At 41.2% G+C, this 18,786-nt stretch overlaps 3 protein-coding genes across 8 annotated transcripts in view; 1 reads left to right on the top strand and 2 right to left on the bottom strand.

Moving 5' to 3' along the window:
• Positions 1-4,443, top strand: part of FUNDC2 (FUN14 domain containing 2) — a 30,493-nt gene extending 26,050 nt beyond the window's left edge. The window contains exon 7 of the mRNA XM_055269184.2: positions 2,568-4,443. Coding sequence (XP_055125159.1) covers positions 2,568-2,645 — 78 coding nt within the window. The 3' untranslated portion in view covers positions 2,646-4,443. The remainder of the gene's footprint in view (positions 1-2,567) is intronic.
• Positions 4,444-9,458: 5,015 nt separating this feature from the next.
• On the bottom strand, positions 9,459-18,721 carry CMC4 (C-X9-C motif containing 4). Of its 5 annotated transcripts, none has more exons than XM_063634652.1 (3): positions 18,403-18,721; positions 11,878-11,945; positions 9,459-9,831 (listed from the first exon to the last, which is right to left on the bottom strand). In XM_063634652.1, exons 2-3 carry the CDS (start codon positions 11,933-11,935, stop codon positions 9,683-9,685), a joined length of 207 nt encoding a protein of 68 aa, XP_063490722.1. In that variant the 5' UTR covers positions 11,936-11,945; positions 18,403-18,721; the 3' UTR covers positions 9,459-9,682. The 5 variants fall into 5 exon arrangements, with proteins under 5 accessions (XP_063490722.1, XP_063490723.1, XP_055125167.1 ...); XM_063634653.1 differs by having other exon boundaries at positions 18,388-18,721; XM_055269192.2 differs by lacking the exon at positions 18,403-18,721 and adding an exon at positions 18,133-18,273.
• MTCP1 (mature T cell proliferation 1) overlaps positions 12,089-18,786 on the bottom strand; it is an 85,393-nt gene continuing 78,695 nt past the window's right edge. Inside the window, exons 1-5 of one of the 2 annotated variants that reach the window (XM_055269188.2) lie at positions 18,133-18,607; positions 13,816-13,967; positions 13,529-13,699; positions 13,396-13,447; positions 12,089-13,309 (exon numbers count right to left, since the gene is read on the bottom strand). In XM_055269188.2, the coding sequence (XP_055125163.1) occupies positions 13,400-13,447; positions 13,529-13,699; positions 13,816-13,920 (324 nt within the window). In that variant the 5' untranslated portion in view covers positions 13,921-13,967; positions 18,133-18,607 and the 3' untranslated portion in view covers positions 12,089-13,309; positions 13,396-13,399. Of the gene's footprint in view, positions 13,310-13,395; positions 13,448-13,528; positions 13,700-13,815; positions 13,968-18,132; positions 18,608-18,786 lie in introns of those variants that run through there. The other variant, XM_055269187.2, reaches the window with a different exon arrangement.

Below are 18,786 nucleotides of genomic sequence, written 5' to 3' on the forward strand. Positions count from 1 at the left end.
GGAGTGATTATCCCTTTAACCAGTTCTTGTAGGAATGTGGGGCAGCATAGTAGGTGGGAAGGATATATGGCCAGTATAATTATTTTGAGTCCCATTTTGTCACTATACACGCGTATCTCTGAAACATTCATGCTCTGCTTGTTCTGCATATAACTGGTGGAAATGTCACAAGTATTCAACTCCACTGTATATCATGAAAATAGCCATAGATGATATATTAAATAAGTGGATGTGGCTGTGTTGCAATAAAACTTTATTTAAAAACAGGTTCAGATTGGATTTGGCCCATGGGCTGTAGTTTGCTAACCCCTGATCTTGTTCATTAAAGCCAAGTTAGATTATAACCTGGCACTGCAGGGACAGGAGAAGTCCTTCCTTTTTAAAAGGATATATTTTGCTGTTGCTTTATTACCTTTAGAAATATGTCAGATGTCGCAAATAAATAAGTATACTGAACTGGGGAGAAATAAACAAGGATCAGGGTGTCAAGAAGATAGCTGGTACTTTCTGTAGCCTGGAGTGATGAGAGATTCTCCCATTAGCTCACTCTAGCCTCACAGGGAAAACAGACAGATTGAGTGCAGGGGAGGAGAAATACCCTGTGTGCACCTCAGGCTTCTCATGTTGTGAGTGGCTCTTCGTGCTGGTGATTGGCAAGTGGCTGGTCAAAGCTGGTGCCTTTACCCAGAGTGGGAAGGTGGCAGAGGTGGGTATCTACAGGAGCCCAGAGCCCAGATGGTTCCTCTTTCCATTCTTCCTTCTGTCTCTCCTCAAAGTTAGGAAAGTTACATTTTTTATGTCATGAAAACTTTATTATTCAAATGTTTATAAAAATAATGCATGGCTGGGCACAGTGACTCACCACAGTGAGTAAAAACAAATTTTGTAAGAGAGGTCTCACTCTGTCGCCCAGGCTGGAGTGCAGTGGCACAGTCATGGCTCACTGTTGCCTCAACCAAGCGATCCTCCGACCTCAGCCTTCTGAGTAGCTGGGTCTATAGGTGTGTACCACCACACCCAGTGAAGTTTTAAATTTTTTGGAGAGACAGGGTCTCCCTGTGTTGTCCTGGCTGGTCTCAAACTTCTGGGCTCAAGCAGTATTCCCACCTTGGCCTCCCAAAGTGCTGGCATTACAGATGTGAGCCACGGCACCTTGCTGAAAACTTTTAAAATAATACTGGAAGTGTACATGATAAAAAGCATAAAGTTAATATTTGATTAGAACCAACTGTTGACTCACAGAGGGAGTTTGTTATAAAGTAACCAGATAATTTGGAATTGAGTTCACTGTCACAGGCCCTGGGGATGTAGTGGCTGGTTTTCCTACTCATAGAGCCGGTGGTCTGATTTGAGAAACAGGATGAAGATTTAGTTCAGTATTTAGCAACAAGATGACTTCAGTGAGAACAGTTTAGTGGGGTGGTGGAGTTGAAAGCCAAATTAGCAAGTTGAAGAAAGAGTAGTAAAAATAATAAACGAAACCAATTTTTTCAGGAAGTTGTATGATTTTTTTTCTTTACCCCAATGGCAGATGACAAAAGTGCTTCATTTAAGGAAATGTAGAGGTCCAGGAGAGTTGGGGGAGGAGTGGAAATGAGGCAGGAAGACATAGGCATAGTTGGAGTAAGGGCTTACTGGAGGGTTAGAAGACAGTGGTCCTAGGAGGATGGGGTGGTAGTGTGAAAAATGTTAGGGGAATGTCAGGGTGTGAGTAGCTTAGGTGGTTTGGAGATGGAAGTCACTGTACTTGAGTTCAAGAAATGATCAGGCCAGGATGTTGGATGTCTTCTTCATATGAACACTTTCTAAGGTGGTGATCACACTTAGGAGAAAGAGGAAGTCTGAGCCACTTACCAAAATTGTCTCTGAAATTGGAAGGGTGGGGAGTGGTCAGGCGATTGGTAGAGCACAGACTAAGGAGCCATAAAGAGTGTCTGAATGTATGCACTGAGTCTCAGATGACCGGGAGCTATTCCAGGAGGGTAGAGGGGAGGTGGGAAGCTTTGGGAACTTAAGGAAATAAGAACGTCACGTGTTAATCATGTTAGATGTGGTGAAGTGTGAGAATGATAATTTATAGCATCTACCTGGGAGCAGGTTTCAGAGGGGAATGCATGGATGGAGAGATTTAGGGGAGAGACTTCAGGAAATGAGAAGCCTCTATTGGAGGGTAGATGCCAAAGAGGAAGGAAGGAGCAAAATTGGAAACAGAATTGCCTCTGTAACCAGTTTATTTAGTGCAGCTTTACTCTTTCCCCATAACTGTCCTTGATTCAAAGAGCCATTGTCTCCACCTCCTGATGTGCATCCTCCTTCCCATCAGGCTCTCTCTAGTCTTACTCTCCCCACACCAGCCAGTAGTCATTTTCATATGTTCACATTTCATATGTTTCATAATATATGTTTCATATATTAATGTAAGTCCATTGCCCTTTGGGTAAAGTGCAAATTACGTAACCGATGAGGGGATTGACATTGTTAAGACTGGCATAGGTACAATAGAGATGATTCTTAATATTATTAACATCCTTAGCAAAACAACCCATTGTACTATCTTCTGTTTTCAGGTGGTGTCATTTGTGAAGAAGAATGTTCTAGTGACTGGGGGATTTTTCGGAGGCTTTCTGCTTGGCATGGCATCCTAAGGAAGATGACCTCATGTTCATTGTTCCTGGTTTTTTCCAGCCAGCAGCCTCTACACTCCATCATAGGACATCGAGTCCCTCCTCCTCTTCTCCCATGCCTTCCTCCCTGCCATGGCAAATCCGAGTGGCTTCTATAAGCATCTGCTGGTACAAGTTAATGTGGCACCATGAGCTTGATGGTGGCAGAAGAGACAATAGTCCTTAGCTCTCCTCCCAGTACACCCCCTACTTGGTCAGTCTATAGGTCAACAAGAAGGTTCCTTTACCCCTATGCAAGACACGTATGAGAACACATTGCAAGATGGCTGACCGTGGAGGATGAGTGGATCCTGAAAGGTTGTCCCAAACTGTTGATTTGGAAAAGAAATAAGCACATAGATAACCTTATTGTGTGCTGCATGGAAAGGAACTGAATACATTTGCCTTTAAGCATGAAAGATTTTGGTATCTTGGTGTCTACTTTCTTTTTTAGTTGGTTTTACATTACAGAAAGAGCTATTTAAATGTGTTATAATTATGCCGACAAAATTGGCAGCATAATTACTATAATTGAAAAATCTGATATTGTCCAGGAATGTTTTCTACCGTACAGGATAATGTATCTCATGGCTGTTTCCAAAGGGTTTATTTATTGTAAAACAAGTGATTTAGGTGGGAAAGGGAAGATTTTGGATTTTTATTTCGTAGAAAAGGTTTTAAGCTTTGAAATGTGAATGAAATATTCTTATCAAAACATTAGGGGTGGCCATAACTCATCTGTGCCACTTCTACTATTTTTTTTAATCTACTTAGTTACAACATTTAAACCAGAATTTTAAAGAAGTAGCTTTGCAGGGATTCAGAATTAAGAAAGATAGTGATAGGACATGAGAAATAAATTTCCATCAAGTATAATCTACCGTCTCATTATGACCACAACCCCTAGAATTATTCTTTAAAAGCTTACACACACACACACACATGCACACACGCACACATAGAATCTTAGCACATTTTGCTGTACTGGCATGTTACCATGTCTACAGTCCCAACTAGAATATCAATCAGCTTTCAGAGAGCAAGACTTCTGTCTTCACCATTATACTCGGGGCCTAGCACTTAATAGGTGCCGAGTATTTGTTGAATATATGAATAATGACTTTATAGAAAGAAAACTCACTATTAAAGGTTAGTTTTACTCAGAATTGTTAATCTTGGAGATGATCTCTTGTGAAATATGAGTGTGTTTCTAAGGCCATACATTTAAAAATGTTTGCATTTTAACCTGTCTTGAGAATGATGTATTGAATTTGAAAATCAAAACTACCAGTGGATGTGTGGAACTTTACAGAAATCACCTATTTGCGTTTTTCTCCTCACATTTAAGGAAACATAAGCCATTTTGCTTGCAATATGTATGAATCATCTCAAAACCATAATGGTATGAGCCTCTTTGCTGCATATTTTTCTATAAGAACTTTTTTTTTTCACTTTTTATTATGGATGCTTTCAGGAATATATAAAAGTAGAGAATATAGTACAATAATCCCCCCATGTATCTATCACTCACAACAATCATCAAATTATAGCTCTGCTGGTTTTTACCAATTATTGTGAAACAAATATCAAAATGTCATTTTATCATATTTCAGTATGTATCTCTAAAAGGTAAGAATTACTTCTAAAAATCATAAATATAATACCTCATCATATCAAACATTAACAGTAATTACATAATATCCAAAATCTGATCAGTGTTCAAAATTTCCTCAAGTGTTTTACATTTAGTTTGTTTGAATTAAAATTCATGCAAGGTTCACATCGTATTTGCTATATGATATCATCTGTTTCCTGCTTCCCCACACTCTGCCTCTCCTGACATCTGGGTCTCTGGGTTATGCCATATATGGTGATAGTGGCTGTAGCCACTTTACCTGTGACTTACCCACAGCAATGGGATGGCAACAGCAAAGCTAACCAAAGTGCTCTGTGCCCCTTTGGGTTGCATGTGGGGAGACTGGCCACCCAATGCCTCTCCAGTGGGGTAGGGGTTGTCTTTTGATGCATCTGTTTTTCCTGTGATTATTGGTGAGGGCAGCAAAGATTAGCAGGTGGTTCTAAACTACCTTGAGTAGGTTGTAATAAATATTCTGACCTCAGACTGTATTCTGATTGTCTGAATTAAGATTTGTAGGTAGGTCCCTCCTGAAGTTTTTTCCCAGCTGGCTGCCTCTAGGACTGTGAGGGTCATGGTTGAGGTCAGTATTGCAGGTTGGCCTCATCCTGCTAGTATGAGAATGGCTGTGAGTTCTGCCCACTATGTGAGGCCACTGTGACCACTTGGGATTGTGCAGAGCTGGCATGGAGGTTGAACACGCACAGCTGCACACCTTGTTTTCAGTTTAGCTGAACCATCATTGAAGTAGGCTCAGGCATTTAGGCGTACCTGTGAATCAAGGCTCTATTGTGCCAGCAGTTTTGTTTCAGGTGGTGAAGTGGGAGTTGAGGTTTCCCCCAAAAGAACAGCTGCCACTCCTCCATGCAAAACCGAGATGATTCAAGGACCAGGCAGCTCCACCTTTCAGTGCACTATTTTCATTTGGCTGGTGAGGCCTGCTTAGCTAGGCACGTATTTTCTCCAGTAGCAGAGTCCAGTGACGCTCTGGACTTCCTAATTAGTGGTGGTGGGGCGGAAGTTTTTCCTTGGGAAGAGCGTTGTCGCTGTGTATGGTCCGCAGAAACTTGACTTGGAATGTGTTCGGGGTTTCATCGCCCCCTTGTGGCGGCGATGTGGTAACACCGCACTCAAGGCTTCCAAGTTGTCAACCAATAGGATGGCATCTACGTAGTGAAGGCTTCCCTTCCCTTGCCCTGCAGCGTGCTGGACAGTGTCCCGGCTCAGGGACCCCTTCTGTCCCCTTCCTGGCTACTATGGGTCCGCCCTGCGTCCTCGCCACTTTGAGCCACCCTTTGACCCAGCGTCTTTCCCGCAATGGGACCTGGTGGGATGGGGACTTGGAGCATGCTACAGGAGAGGTAGAACTTTTGAGTCTCTTCTTCCCAAGGTTCTCTCCAGAGTCGGAGAGCAGAGACGGATCCAGGGCCTGCCTGCTCGGGCTCAACAGATGGAGTCCAATGTTTCAGTCTCCCCCAAGGATGTGTATCCTTATTGCTGACACGGGAGCTGGGTGCAGGGAGAGATGTGGTGGTGGGCACCCTTGCCTGAGCAGCCCATTGTCATGAGTGTTATTGCCATTGTGATGTTAGCATGACTCTCCTCCCAAATGGCCGCTTGTGTGCTGCAATCTCCTGCCACTCAGCCTCCAGACATTCATTAACAGGACAGTGGGGTTCTTGACTACCCCACCACTGGGGTGACAGTCCTTGATACTGGATCTGGGCAGTTACTGTCTCATGGATGCTGGCAGAAGACGATTCAAGTTGGCGGACTAGATTCTACAAGGAATGATCTCTTGCATAATTCTAGCCAACATGCTCTTGGGGTGGGTGCTTCTGGTTTTGGAAAGCAGAGTTACTGTGTAGTTAACTATTGTAAGAATAGTCTCTCCATCATTCTTTTGTTTGATGGTTGCCAGAAAGATGGGCATAACTAATGGTTGGGCTCTTATTTGGAACCTCTACTTTTGTACAGTTTGGGCATCTTTGCTTGAAAAGATGGTATACTGATGGATTTGAAATTTCTGAGTATCATCAATGTTTCATGATGATCTCAATTTCTTCTCAGAGGGAGGCTCACAGCCAGTTTTGGACCCCAGAGAAAAATTTGACTGCTGCCCTCTGCTCCCTCCACCAAATTATCAGCTTCATTTCTTTGTCATGAAATCTAGTATGATTTCTCGGAAATCAGGCCCAGAACTAAAATACATTTTCTGCCCAATTCTCTAAGAGGTCACACTAACATCTGAGTAATTGGGCAGAAAACCTATTTTAGTTCTGAGCTTGATTTTTCTAGAAGTCATATGGTATAGCTTATATTTCTGATGCTTGCATTCTTTTTAAGGGATCATGAATCTTAATACTTTTTTTTTTTTTAAAGAAAACAGTGTCGCACTTTTTCACATTTTTATAATAAAGTCAGTTTATTGACTTGTCAAAACTGTCTACCTTTTTAAATTTTAAAATGGTAAGAAATGATATTCCTGAGAGCAGTGGTTTCCATCCTTGCTTGCACTTGGGAATCACCTGTGAAATTTTAAAAACTACTAATGCCTGGCTCTGGCTCTCATCCTAGAGATTCTGATTTCACTGGTCTGGGGTGCAGTTCAGGCATCCTGAGGTTTTAAAGTGTCTTCGCTTTTTCTAATGAGCAGCAGAGACTGAGAACCACTGAAGTACACAGTCGGAAGCTGGTGCTGAAAAAATTAAGAGTTTTGCTGTTAACTCCTTAAGAGGGCTTTAAAGCCTTTTCTATTAAGTGCCATACAACTTCAGATGCCTTCTGAATACTGAACACAAGTGTAATATTATAGTTCATTAAATGTCTTAGGAATCGTGTGGAGTGAATGCAAGGAAAGGAGTGACAAGATATCACCCCACAAATGACTTACCCATTACGAAGGGAAAACTACCTTTCTAGCTAAAAGGTCAGTCACTAACCAAGTGATTAAACTTAGCATCACTAATAGCCAACTTAACAGGGTTTTTTTTTAAATTTCTAAAATGGGAGATCATAGTTTTCACCTTCCTAGAGTTCTTTCCTTAAGACTGAGATTCAGTGTTAATCTTGGTCCCTAACAATAAGAAGCACTCAGTAAATGTTAAGCCTTCTATGATGGCTATTTTTTTGTATGTCATAATAATAGCTAAGAATAATAAGAGTTAAATTAATGTCTTCAAATAGATTTGTTGACTTAAACTGACACAATCCTTTAAAGGAACTGATTTGAACCTTTCAAAACTGAAAGAAAGTAGTATACTGATAGTTTGGATCCACTGAATGTCATGTTGAACTGTATTCCCTAATGGAGGTGGATCCTGGTGAGAGGTGATTGGATCATGGGGGTGGGTTTCTCATGGATGGTTTAGCACCATCCCCTCTTGGTACTTTACTTATGATAGTGAGTTCTCATGAGATCTGGTCATTTAAAAGTGTGTGGCACTTCACCCCTCTCTTGCTCCTGCTTTGGCCATGTGGAGTGCTCACTCCCCTTTTGCCTTCTGCCATGGCTGTAAGTTTCCTGAGGCATCCCAAGAAGCCCATCAGATACCAGTGCCATGCTTCCTGTACAGCCCATGGAACTGTGAGCCAACTAAACCTCTTTTATTTATAAACTACCCAGTCTCAGGCACTTTTTATAGCAATGCAACAATGGACTAATACATATACTTTAGCATAAAAACATTTAAAAGAGTCTGAAACTGGAGTAGTTAACTCAGTAAAAATAACTTGGCAATAAAACACAGAAAAACAATCTATTTGATCATGTAGTGATTCCTAATATAAATCCTAGTACAACTGTCAACTGATAATTTTAAATGTAATTTAGATTTGTAGATGGTGTAACATTAAAGTTGTATAATGTTTTATTGTTTTATTATTAACACAAGACTTCATTTAAATTTCATGGGGATTTAGCTCTGTCACTCTGGTTAGAAACTTAGAAACGTCTCTTTAAGTCTCTCTGGAGAGCATTCACACAAAGAGATGCTGTCTGCAAAACAGGTACACTTAGGCTTTTTGAAAGCTCTGAAGTCTGACAGGAAATTAACTTGTGTACTTATATTCCCCAAACTTACCTGACCAGAGAAGCCTTTTTTTTCTTCCGGTTACAGCAATTCCTAGAAACACTTTGAGTAATGCTGCTTTAAAGAAAACAGGTGGTCTCAAATAATTATGGTATTTTAACATCAGGGACCTAGCAGAAATTATTCCTGCTTTTAGTCATCTTTTTATTTTTTAGAGGACGGACTTTGGTGGTTCAAGCATCCATTTGAGGAAAGCAAATGGCCTGTTGCATGCTGCCTCCTCCTACTTCATAAAGTGACTGACAACTATCAACAGGCTTCATCCAGCAGCTTTGTATTAATGTTGTCTGGATCCTCTGTAACAGCTTTTTATTATCAGGATATAAAGAATAGATAAACCAACTAAGTTTGAATTATCTTGCTGCCTATCTGACTGCCAATGAAAATTTTTTCTTCAGTTCCTGCATGATAAATTAAGGATCATTAAACATTACAAGGATCATTTCTATGCCTTTCCTCCCTGGTTAGTTGCTGAGGTGGGGATGCAAAAGCAGAAAGAAATGCTCGTACTGGCATCTGGAAAGACACTTTTTGCTCTGCATTTTTGGAAGTACAAAAGGTAATGAGTTAGTTTAAAGGAAACTTTGATTAGTTTAGCATGTAATCTATAAAAGGTATCAAAATTGGCTCACGCCTGTAATCCCAGCACTTTGGGAGGCCGAGGCAAGCAGATCACGAGGTCAGGAGTTCAAGACCAGCCTGACCAACATGGTGAAACCCCGTCTACTAAAAACACAAAAATTAGCCAGGCGTGGTGGTGCATGCCTGTAATCCCAGCTACTCGGGAGGCTGAAGCAGAATTGCTTGAACCCGGCAGGCATAGGTTGCGGTGGGCCGAGATCGCACCATTGCACTGTAGCCTGGGTGACAGAGTGACACTCTATCTCAAAAAAAAAAAAAAAAAAAGGGAGGGGGTGTCAAAATTGTGATGCTGGAAGTGAGTCCTTTCACCTAACATACCTCATATGACTTAAATTTGATGAATGGCACTAGTGGCCTGAACTTCAAGAGAACTCATTAATACCCTATATCTAATAGTCTTAAAATACATTTAGTACAAAACCCAAATTTTTCTCTTAAACAGGTTTATTTTAGCAGCTCAGTATATTACATTCTACATATTTGTCTTTTAATGTGTTTATATTTCTGCCTGTTCTGCATAGATGGCATATTCATTAACTTTTCTAGCTGACTTTTTCATTTGCTATTTGCTGCTACCTGGCCTGAAGAAAGTCAGGAGGATAAAAAAAAATTCATTTGGTGGAAACATGGAGCAGCACTTCAGCAGAACTTTACTTTGATGCAGACTTCAGTGTTAGGTTTTCTTCTTCTTCTTTTTCAAATCCTGAACAGACGACAGATCTTCCCTTGGGATACTGAGCACAACACTTACGCAGTTCTTGGATGACAGCCTGACACTTTGATTCCATGTAGCTGTTGGCTGAAAAACATACAGGCAGACTCTAATCATGATCTCATAGGACTAAGGTACAGGGAGGTTTAGATCAGTGCTTCCCACCCCTTTTCACTTTCAGTACCTACGGAACTGGAAGAAAGAAGATATACCAAAGTCCACTGAATTCTTTCTAATTTAGAGACCTGTCGACAGGTTCGTTAGGAAGAAAAGTATGATTTACAAAGTGGTTGAGAGCTATTTTAATATATAATTTCCTTTAAGGTTAATAGCATGTATGCACCTTTTTCTAGGACATTGCTTTTTAACATCATTTTTATTACTGGTCACTAATTTGATGAATTAGGAAAATGCACATACACCACACGTTATTTTGCATACAGTTTAAGCTGATTGTTGGACCTCCCCTACTAAGGCTGTGCATCAGGAATTGGCAAACTGCAGCCTTAGGGTCAAATTCAGCCGGTTTTTACAGCTGGGAGCTAAGAATGGATTTTAGATTTTTAAAGGGTTGTAAACACACAACACATATGCAATATATACAACAAAGGCCTTTGGCCTCCAAAGCCTAAAATATTACTTGTTTGGCCTTTTTCATAAAACATTTGCAGATCCCTACTATACATAAACACTAAGGGGGACCTGACCTAAAGGCTCTAGGTCAGCTGCAGTTACTGAGTCCCCCAGTACTAAAATGGGGTACATGGTAGTTAGCTCAGGATAGGAAAGACAATTCTGATTAGAAAGGCAGTATAGCAAGGTGGGTAACAGTCCATCCAGATTTGGAGCTAGACCAAGGGCGGGGTTGGGGGGGGTGTTCAAATTCCCACCATACCTCTTACTAGCTATGTGACCCTAGTCAAATTACATAACTTCTGTGTCTGTTTTCCCCTTTATGAAATGGGGGTTATAGTAGCATCTACCTCATGGATGAAAGGCTTAATATATATAAAGTCCTTACAACAGTGCTTGTCATCTTTTAGTCTTTCCAGTTCTCAATCCTCCCACACTGTGCCAAGGGGGTGTCACCAGCTCTTTTTAACTTATTTTTTCCCTTAGCCGTGGGTTATTTCAAACAAGGTAAGGATTTATTTGGGAGAAGGAATTAAATGCAAAAAACTTTTTCCTTTTCCTTAAAGTTGGAGGGAAGAAGTTTGACTAAAATGGCATTATTATACATCCAGATTTTAATCTAAAAGATTTTATAAAATATTGCTAACATCAAAAAAATGAAAAGTCCAAGAATGAAAGCTAAAAGTCCAAGGAAATATACAAACAAAGGATTTCTTTGGTGGTGAATCTTTGGGGGAACTCTGAACATTTTTCCTTCATACCTTTCTATATTTTCATGACCGTCCATCTCCATCTATTACTTTACTAGTGGGGAAAACTTATTAAAATTTTTTCAAATTCAGATAGCCTTATAGCTTTTTCTATTTGCTCTTCTGGCAATAGTCATTCACTGATTAGAAAACTAAAATCCTCCAACATTTGGTCAAACTTAGCAGCTGGACAAATGGACAAATCACCACAAATATGCTTTAGTCGAGATTCACTTCTGCCTTTAAGAGTTAGTTGATGACTTTGGCAGCCTGCATGCCAATTGTCATTTCAACCCCACCTCTTCCAGATTGCTTTTAAAAAGTGAATTGTCAGCTGCAGTGAAGTATAACCAACCAATTTAAAACTAGCCTTTTAGTAAAAACAAACAACAACAACAAAAAAACCCTTTTCCTTAGCTGAGTAATTCTCAACGCTGGCTGTGCATTAAAATCACCTGGTTAGTTTTCTAGACTGATTCCCAGCCAGACCCTAGCCCTAGGAAGTCTGAATTGTTCTAGGTAAGTTTTTAAAGATCTCCAGGTGATGCTAATCACCTGGAGTGAAAACCCCTAGCTTTGATCACATTACTTTTTATTTTCTGCATCTTTGATGATACAATGAAGAGAATCTTCAGGATAATTACGTATACGTTACATTCTTAAAAAAGAGTTAATACAGATAAAAGAATAATTGGTCTCATAGTTAGTTCACAGTGGAAAAATATTTTTAAAGCATTTTACAATATACTACCTTGTAAACATTTCTGTATCTCACAGGCTTGCTTCTGGCACGGATCCTTCTGCGGCATATCCAGAAAACTAAAACAAGAAAAATGATTTTTATTTTCCTTTTTTTCCATAAAGACTTTAAAGCCCCTCTATGTGGAATTTTCTTCTGAGACAAGCAGTATGCCCTTACAATTGCTGGAAAATAATTACACTAAAAATACTCTTCCCAAACATAGGATGAATCAACTGTATTTTTATAATATCCATTTCATTAGGCTTGGAAGATATAAATAGCTTTACATGGAAAAAAAACCTTGAATTCAATCAACTCTTTTTGAATATTGTAAACCAACGTTAGGCTAGAGGAGCCGACGGCGCAGCCTGGCTCTATCATTCGCAGAAGAAACCCTTGATAAATGATTAAACTCCTTGAGCTTTTTTTATTACTCATATATAAAATGGGAATCATACCTACCTCAAAGCATTGACAGGAGGATTAAATGTGATAAAGTATATAAAGTACATACAATAGTGCCTGGAAAGGACTCAATACATGGTAGCTATTATTCCCAAGACTTTTTTTTTTTAAACTAAAACCTTACTTTTAATGTATATAAACTGTTATAACTACTTTAACTCAGGAAATTCTTTACAAGTAGTAAATGTTTTCCTAGGAATCAGCAATATTTGGTGTTATTACTTCCTGAGAAAGGTGCCAGTTAAGCAGCTAAAATGGTTTTTCTTGAAGTTCTTATAGAAACCAGCTTATTTAAAATATCTGTAATCAGAGAATGAATTCAAGAGCCCACAATTTTGATCAGCAACTTCCAGTAATTTGAAGACATGATTTCAGATAGAAAAAAGGCCCACAAGCCTTTGTAGCTAATTTCATCAATGCATATCTCTTTTCAGAGCCCTCTAAATACTCAGTAGATCCAAATTAGGTCAGTACTGGGATGGGAAACACTGGAGCAAAACCTAGGATATTTACAGGATGGGAGAAGGAAAGGCAGGTGAATTGCTGCAGGGCAAATAAGCGACAAATAGATGTTGATGCTGCTAGGAGCTGCTCTCTTCTCTCTAAATCAGTACCAAGTCCTTGGTGATCAGGGCATCTGTTCTGTAGAAGGTGCTGACTTTTGTGGGATTCATCAGATCCCAGGTCCAGCCGATGATGTCCATTAAGGGTTCTATGGCAATTTCCAAAGGAGTCAATTTCAAGTTACGGATCCTGACTAAGTGCTTTTGTTGACTTGCTTTCTGCCTACGTAACCTCTCTCTGCAGTTTCACTTGCAGTATTCTTCATGACCCTTGCTAAACTTCTGTTTCTTGAGCAGTTTTTCAACCCACTCCCTCCCCCCAAGCCCAAGGGTGGGTGCACTGCAGTAGTGGATGAAGTGATTGCCAAATACTGAACAGAACAAAGGAGCATATCTTCGTAGAATCCCAGCACCTGGAAAAAAAAATCATTAAAATCACCACAACTGAATAGAGCCAAAACAAAGAGGGGGAGGACAGAGGAGAAATAGAAATACATACCAGGTTAGTCATCAGGCAAAAGCTTAAGCAACAGCTCCTGTACTCCCCTGACCTGTCAGAAAAAGAAAAGTTTATGGAGTACTCTGTTACGAGAGTCCCAATACAATGGAAAATAATTAAGCAACATGTGTACCATTAAATGATGCTGTATCTGCCACAAGCGAGAGTTGTTATCCATGTAGCGCTCCTCCGGGTAGAGTTGCCACATGAGAGGTAGCTGGGAGGTAAGAAGGTGACTTGGCCTAGCTGCGTCACCTAAGGGAACCTGAATTTGCTGGACTCGTGCCCTTAGGAAACTCGTCTCCTAATGGAAAGGAATGATCAAAAATAAAACCAAAGACTTCAGAATATTGAGACTGGAATAGAAACCAAGTTACTTGAAAGCAAAATCAAAGAAATAAGCAAAATGTAAACAGTTACCTCTTCCACGACGGCCACCCACGTGCGCTGGTATTCGTCGCGGTAGATACCCTCTTGGTGAACCCAGAGGTGATCGGGTGGAGCCCCCACATCCTCTCCTGCCATTCTGGGCTTTGGGTTCCAATTCTAGCCCTGCTTTTCTCCACCTAAGCCTGCAGCACCCGCGCACAGGACACAGGTGTGACTTTTCGGGTTTGAATGAACTCACCAGTAAGCAAGGTGATCTGGTACTAGCAACCACTAACCAGAACCAAACCTCATATATGTCTATTTGCACAACCTAAATAGAACCAAGGACATCTGAAGCTTTCTGCAAGACAACTAAAGTGACACTCAGGCAGAGCCTCAGGTAGTGCTGCTGACTGCAAAGCGCTCAAGAATTTGGCTAGGTGAGGAGTTCTGTGGAAATGTAGGACTAGCACTACAGGAAGCTGGGCAGTGGTCTCACACATACTGCATTCACAAGCAGTGTCTGGCAAAATGTAGTTAGCAATAGAATATGCAAAGAGCGTGCCTAAGGACACACTTATTTTGGCAGGAAGGCAGTATAACAGACACATGCATGCCATATTCCCCAGGTAAAAGCCACTTCCAAGCCATTTCCATTTTAAAAGGTAAGATTCTGAAGGATATATATGCATGTCTTTCAGAGTTGAAATTGAAAGTTTGTTTTAAGGGCAAATGATCTATTTATCAGTTTACTAAGAAAGTTTACAAATAGCGGATGGACATTTCTAGAAGGGGATTTTCTTGTTAGGAAAAGTAAGCTAGCTTCATGGAATTTCTGAGCTGCAAGAGACTTTGGGGATCATGCTGATTTGGAGCTGAGTGACTGCAGATGAAAGTTATCCATCTAGGTCCTTGTTTTATTTTAATAATTCTGCAGGATGTTACAGGAGCCCATTTTTCCATAGAGGACTAGGTTTAAATTTTGACTTCCTAAGCCAGAAGAGCAGAAGCACATTTGAGAGGTGTAAAGGAAGCATACCTCCCGAAGCAAACTCTATAACGATCCTCTGCCCAAGCCCCAGATCTCATTTCAGGACCTCACAATAACTTGATGTGCATTTTGCATGAGTGAATCTTCTAGACCTTACTCAGAACATTATAGCGCAGTTGTACTGTATTTCTACCTTTGGCCAGAGTAGATACGGCATTGGGGGAGCTGCCCCGCAAAACAAAGACCTCCTATTCTCATTAGGTGGGAAAAGAAATGCAGCGTGGGAGGGTGGTTGTTAGAGTCCTCAAAGTGAGACTGTCAAGAGCAACGAGATGCTTCACCCATTATACCCTGAGTGCATCTGACTCTGAGCCTGGTGTAATATTCAATATTCCTGGTGTAATAGCAGGAATGATACAGTTCTGGGCACCCCAAGTCTGTACCTGTACCTTGCTACACCAGGTACTGGTCAAGCAATGTTTCTGTGAACCGGTGTATATGTATGGTGGGTAGGGAAGGGAAACAAAGGAACGCCACAGTGGTCGCCATGATTGGCTATGTATACGTGGGTAGAGATTGATTCTCTAGGCATAAGCCTCTGGCTATAATTTTTTTCCAAAGCCCCCCTTTTTTTTCCCATTTGCAGATACAGTTGTTTTGCCTCTCCTTCCCAGAGCTTTGGAAAAGAGAAATACAAATAAAAACCTGGTAAATACTAATGTCAAAATAAAATATATTAAATTCGGATTTCAAGCACAAAAGACTTAAGTGTGGCCAATAGCTGTTTTAAAAAAGTGGAAACCATGTGTTAAGGGTTTCAGGACCATCTCAACTTCATAGATAAGTGCTAGGAACAACCAACATGTTGACATTTAAATTTGTTTTGAATGGAAAACAAAATTGCATTGGTTATACTGACATTAAAAGGAAATAATGCCAGTAGAATAGAGGGCAAAGAGTTTGGAGATGATGGTCTGAGTTACTGAGTCACTACAAAGAGGCCTATGAGTCACTACAAAATATTCTCAGAAGAAAGGCAGTGTGATGTGCTGCTGTGACCCAAAGGTCAACATGCTGGGCATCAGCGGGATGAGCCTGGGAACCACCTCTCAGCACAGTATCCTGGAATTGTGTGTGCTACCATTCAGAGGGCATGCAGGCCCAGAGAAAGACAACTGCAGTGATCAAGGGACAGAGAAGTCACCATATGAGCATGAACAAAGTCCTCAGCAGAGAAATGCAAAGGCTGAGGGAGAGGGATTCAGATCAAAGCCTATAAAATCACAGGTTTTATGAGTGGAAAAATGTGATTCTTAGAAAACTTGCTCCCAACATTTTCCTTGGTCAAATAAGTTTGGGAATCTTGGAGAGTCATAAAGCACATTAGTGTAGTAACTGTTCTGGCAAGTTATGCAGTAAAGAAACTTTATGTTAACATTTCCCAAATTTATTTGACTAGAGAACATTTTATTTGCACATGATACTTGTTTACAAAATTCAGGACTTCTCGAACTAAGACGAATCTTTTAAAACCTCAACATAGACTTAGGTACAAGGTGCAATACAATACATGGAATATAAACTTGTGCAACTCAACTCAAGGAATACTGCCAGCTGCAAATACAAATGAATTCCAAAAATGTTTAGATAACTGCATAACTTTATCATCCACTAGAAGAGATTGTCCCCATGAGGGTCACCTTGATTTCGGGGCCAGAGAGCACACTGGCCAAGACAGACAATTTCTTAGTAAGGCATTTTGTAAATTAGGTTTTAAATGGATGACATATAAGATAGAAGGGCTTCCTTAGGTAGTAATCTAAGTAAAACTATCATTTTTCCTTTACAGAATAAATTCTTTTGTGTCTTTTTTTAAAAAAAGTATAGTTTGCTTTAATTGCCAGGTTGATGAACAGTTTTTAAACATTGATCAGTTGAATACACTTATTTTATTAGAAGTCAATTCATAAACTCGTCCAATTACAATGAGTGAAATTACCAAGAACACAGGCCCAGGCCTGTGTATGAGTCCTGAGTCTGTCACTTACTAGCTTTGTGACCTTGGACAAGTTAACGTCTCTCCACCTCAGTTTCCTGAGGTGTAAAATGAGAATTAAAGAACATATTAATCACGATAGTCTTTATTTAGCATTTCCTATATGTTTACATATATTGACTCATTTAATTTTCACAATCTTCTTAGGGCGCTATGAGGTGGGCAGATTATCATCCCCACTTAAAGGTGAGGAAAAGTAAGGCACAGAGAAGTTAGGTAACTTGCTCAAGGTCACACAGTGGGGAAGTTGTTGAGCTTGACTCCAAATGGGGCAGTTTACATGTACCAGGCATATAAATGCTTAGTATCTAGCACATAATAAGCTTGCCATAAATGTTAATAATTTTGTTCTACTCCAATTAAATGCCTGGAGCTGTAAAAGGCAGCCATGAGCATTAGAAAAGTTAGTGAACCTCATTCTGGAATATGAGATTGACTACCGCCGATAACAAACAAAAGGTATTTTTCTTCTTGAAAGTGCCTAAAGGCACTATATCCCATCACCAAATATTAATATCATAATAATAAGAACAGCCGTTCCTGCTCCATCAGGACGGGGCATACTAGCCACAAACAGTAACTGAAAATAACATATGATATAAAATTGAAACAAGAGAAAATTTAGACAGGTCCAATGTAACTGCACACGAAAATTTTCCAACCTTCATCATGATCAAATTAATTATAGAAAGATGTGCCATGTGATCCTTACAGATCGTTAGGTAAAAACGGAGGCTGCTGGCGTGCACATTACAGATCGTTGCACTGGATGGGGACCCTATGTGTGGGGAGACTTGGGTTGGAACTGACTTGGGAGAAAAGAGCAAAGCATCAACACTTCAAGTAGCACCTTGGGAATGTTCCCTTTCCAGTACTGCCATACCTGCCTGGCTTCAAAACTACACAAAGTAGAAAACCAAATCAAAGACACGAACACGGACGGGCTGTGGAGGCGGCACGGCATATATTGTGCTTTGATTTAGAATCGCTTTCAAAATCCACGTGTGATTCCTAGACTCGTGAGTTGGAAGATCTGTACTTTTATCCTTGGCACGTTTGACATACCTCGAAATAAAAATTACTTTTACATATATTTTTACTGTCTGATATCATCGAGACAAGGAGACCCGAGGAAACTTGCATTCTGGATACCTAATGTGATACATCCGAACTTGAATAAAAACTGAAGTTCTCCATTTCCCCTTCCCTGTATCCAACAAATAGCTACCTAAAAGCCTTTGTAGAAAGTAGCAGCAGCCAAGCTTAAGAGTGATACTTTTTCAGATACAGTATAACACTGTTTCTGCAAAAGGTTACTCACATGAATATAATGTTTCTTGGGCTAATTAATCCGCCTTGAGAACAGCTAGGCTAAAACTTCCAGGTCTCCCACCCTGGGCCACTCAAGCCAGGATCGCGACGTGAGCCCGGGGTGAGCCGAGGGGCATCCCGGACCGAGGTCACTCGAACCGAAGTTATGAGGCGCGGGCCGGCAACCGGAAGTGGTCCAGGGAGAGTTGTACGAGATTCGGGGGCTGTGACTTGGAAATAAAACAAAATAAAATAAAACCTTAACTGTTTTGGGACTGACTTTCAAAAGAGCGTCCCCCTGGCTCAAGAGGCCGGCGTTCGCGGAGATGTCGTCTTAAAGGGCTGTCCCCCAAGCGTGTAGGCCGCGCACGGGTCTCCTTAGCGGGCGGGCAAAATGGGCGCCGGTACTCGGGAGGCGCCTGCCCAGGCGCCCGGGCGCCGCTCACAGAGTACGTCCGCCTGCGGCCCCAGAGCGCCGCCTCCCTGCCGCCCCCGCCGCCCGGCCTGACGCCCGGACCGCGGCCGGCCACCGCCCTCCGCCCCGACGGCCACGCCTGCCCCAAACCGCGCGGGCGTTTCCCAGGTGCTGCTGGGCGGGCCCCGCCCCCGCGCCCCAAGGCCCGCCCCCGCGCGCCAGCCTCGCGCCCGCTGCCCCCTCCTCGCC

Source organism: Symphalangus syndactylus, chromosome X (genome assembly GCF_028878055.3).
Source record: "Symphalangus syndactylus isolate Jambi chromosome X, NHGRI_mSymSyn1-v2.1_pri, whole genome shotgun sequence".
NCBI lineage: Eukaryota > Metazoa > Chordata > Mammalia > Primates > Hylobatidae > Symphalangus > Symphalangus syndactylus.

Excerpts from the sequence above, each read along its gene's own strand:
- CMC4 (XM_063634652.1), bottom strand. The coding sequence starts at position 11,935 with ATGCCGCAGAAGGATCCGTGCCAGAAGCAAGCCTGTGAGATACAGAAA. Across the intron at positions 9,832-11,877 it reads GATACAGAAATGTTTACAAG|CCAACAGCTACATGGAATCA; the intron begins GTAGTATATTGT and ends TATGTTTTTCAG.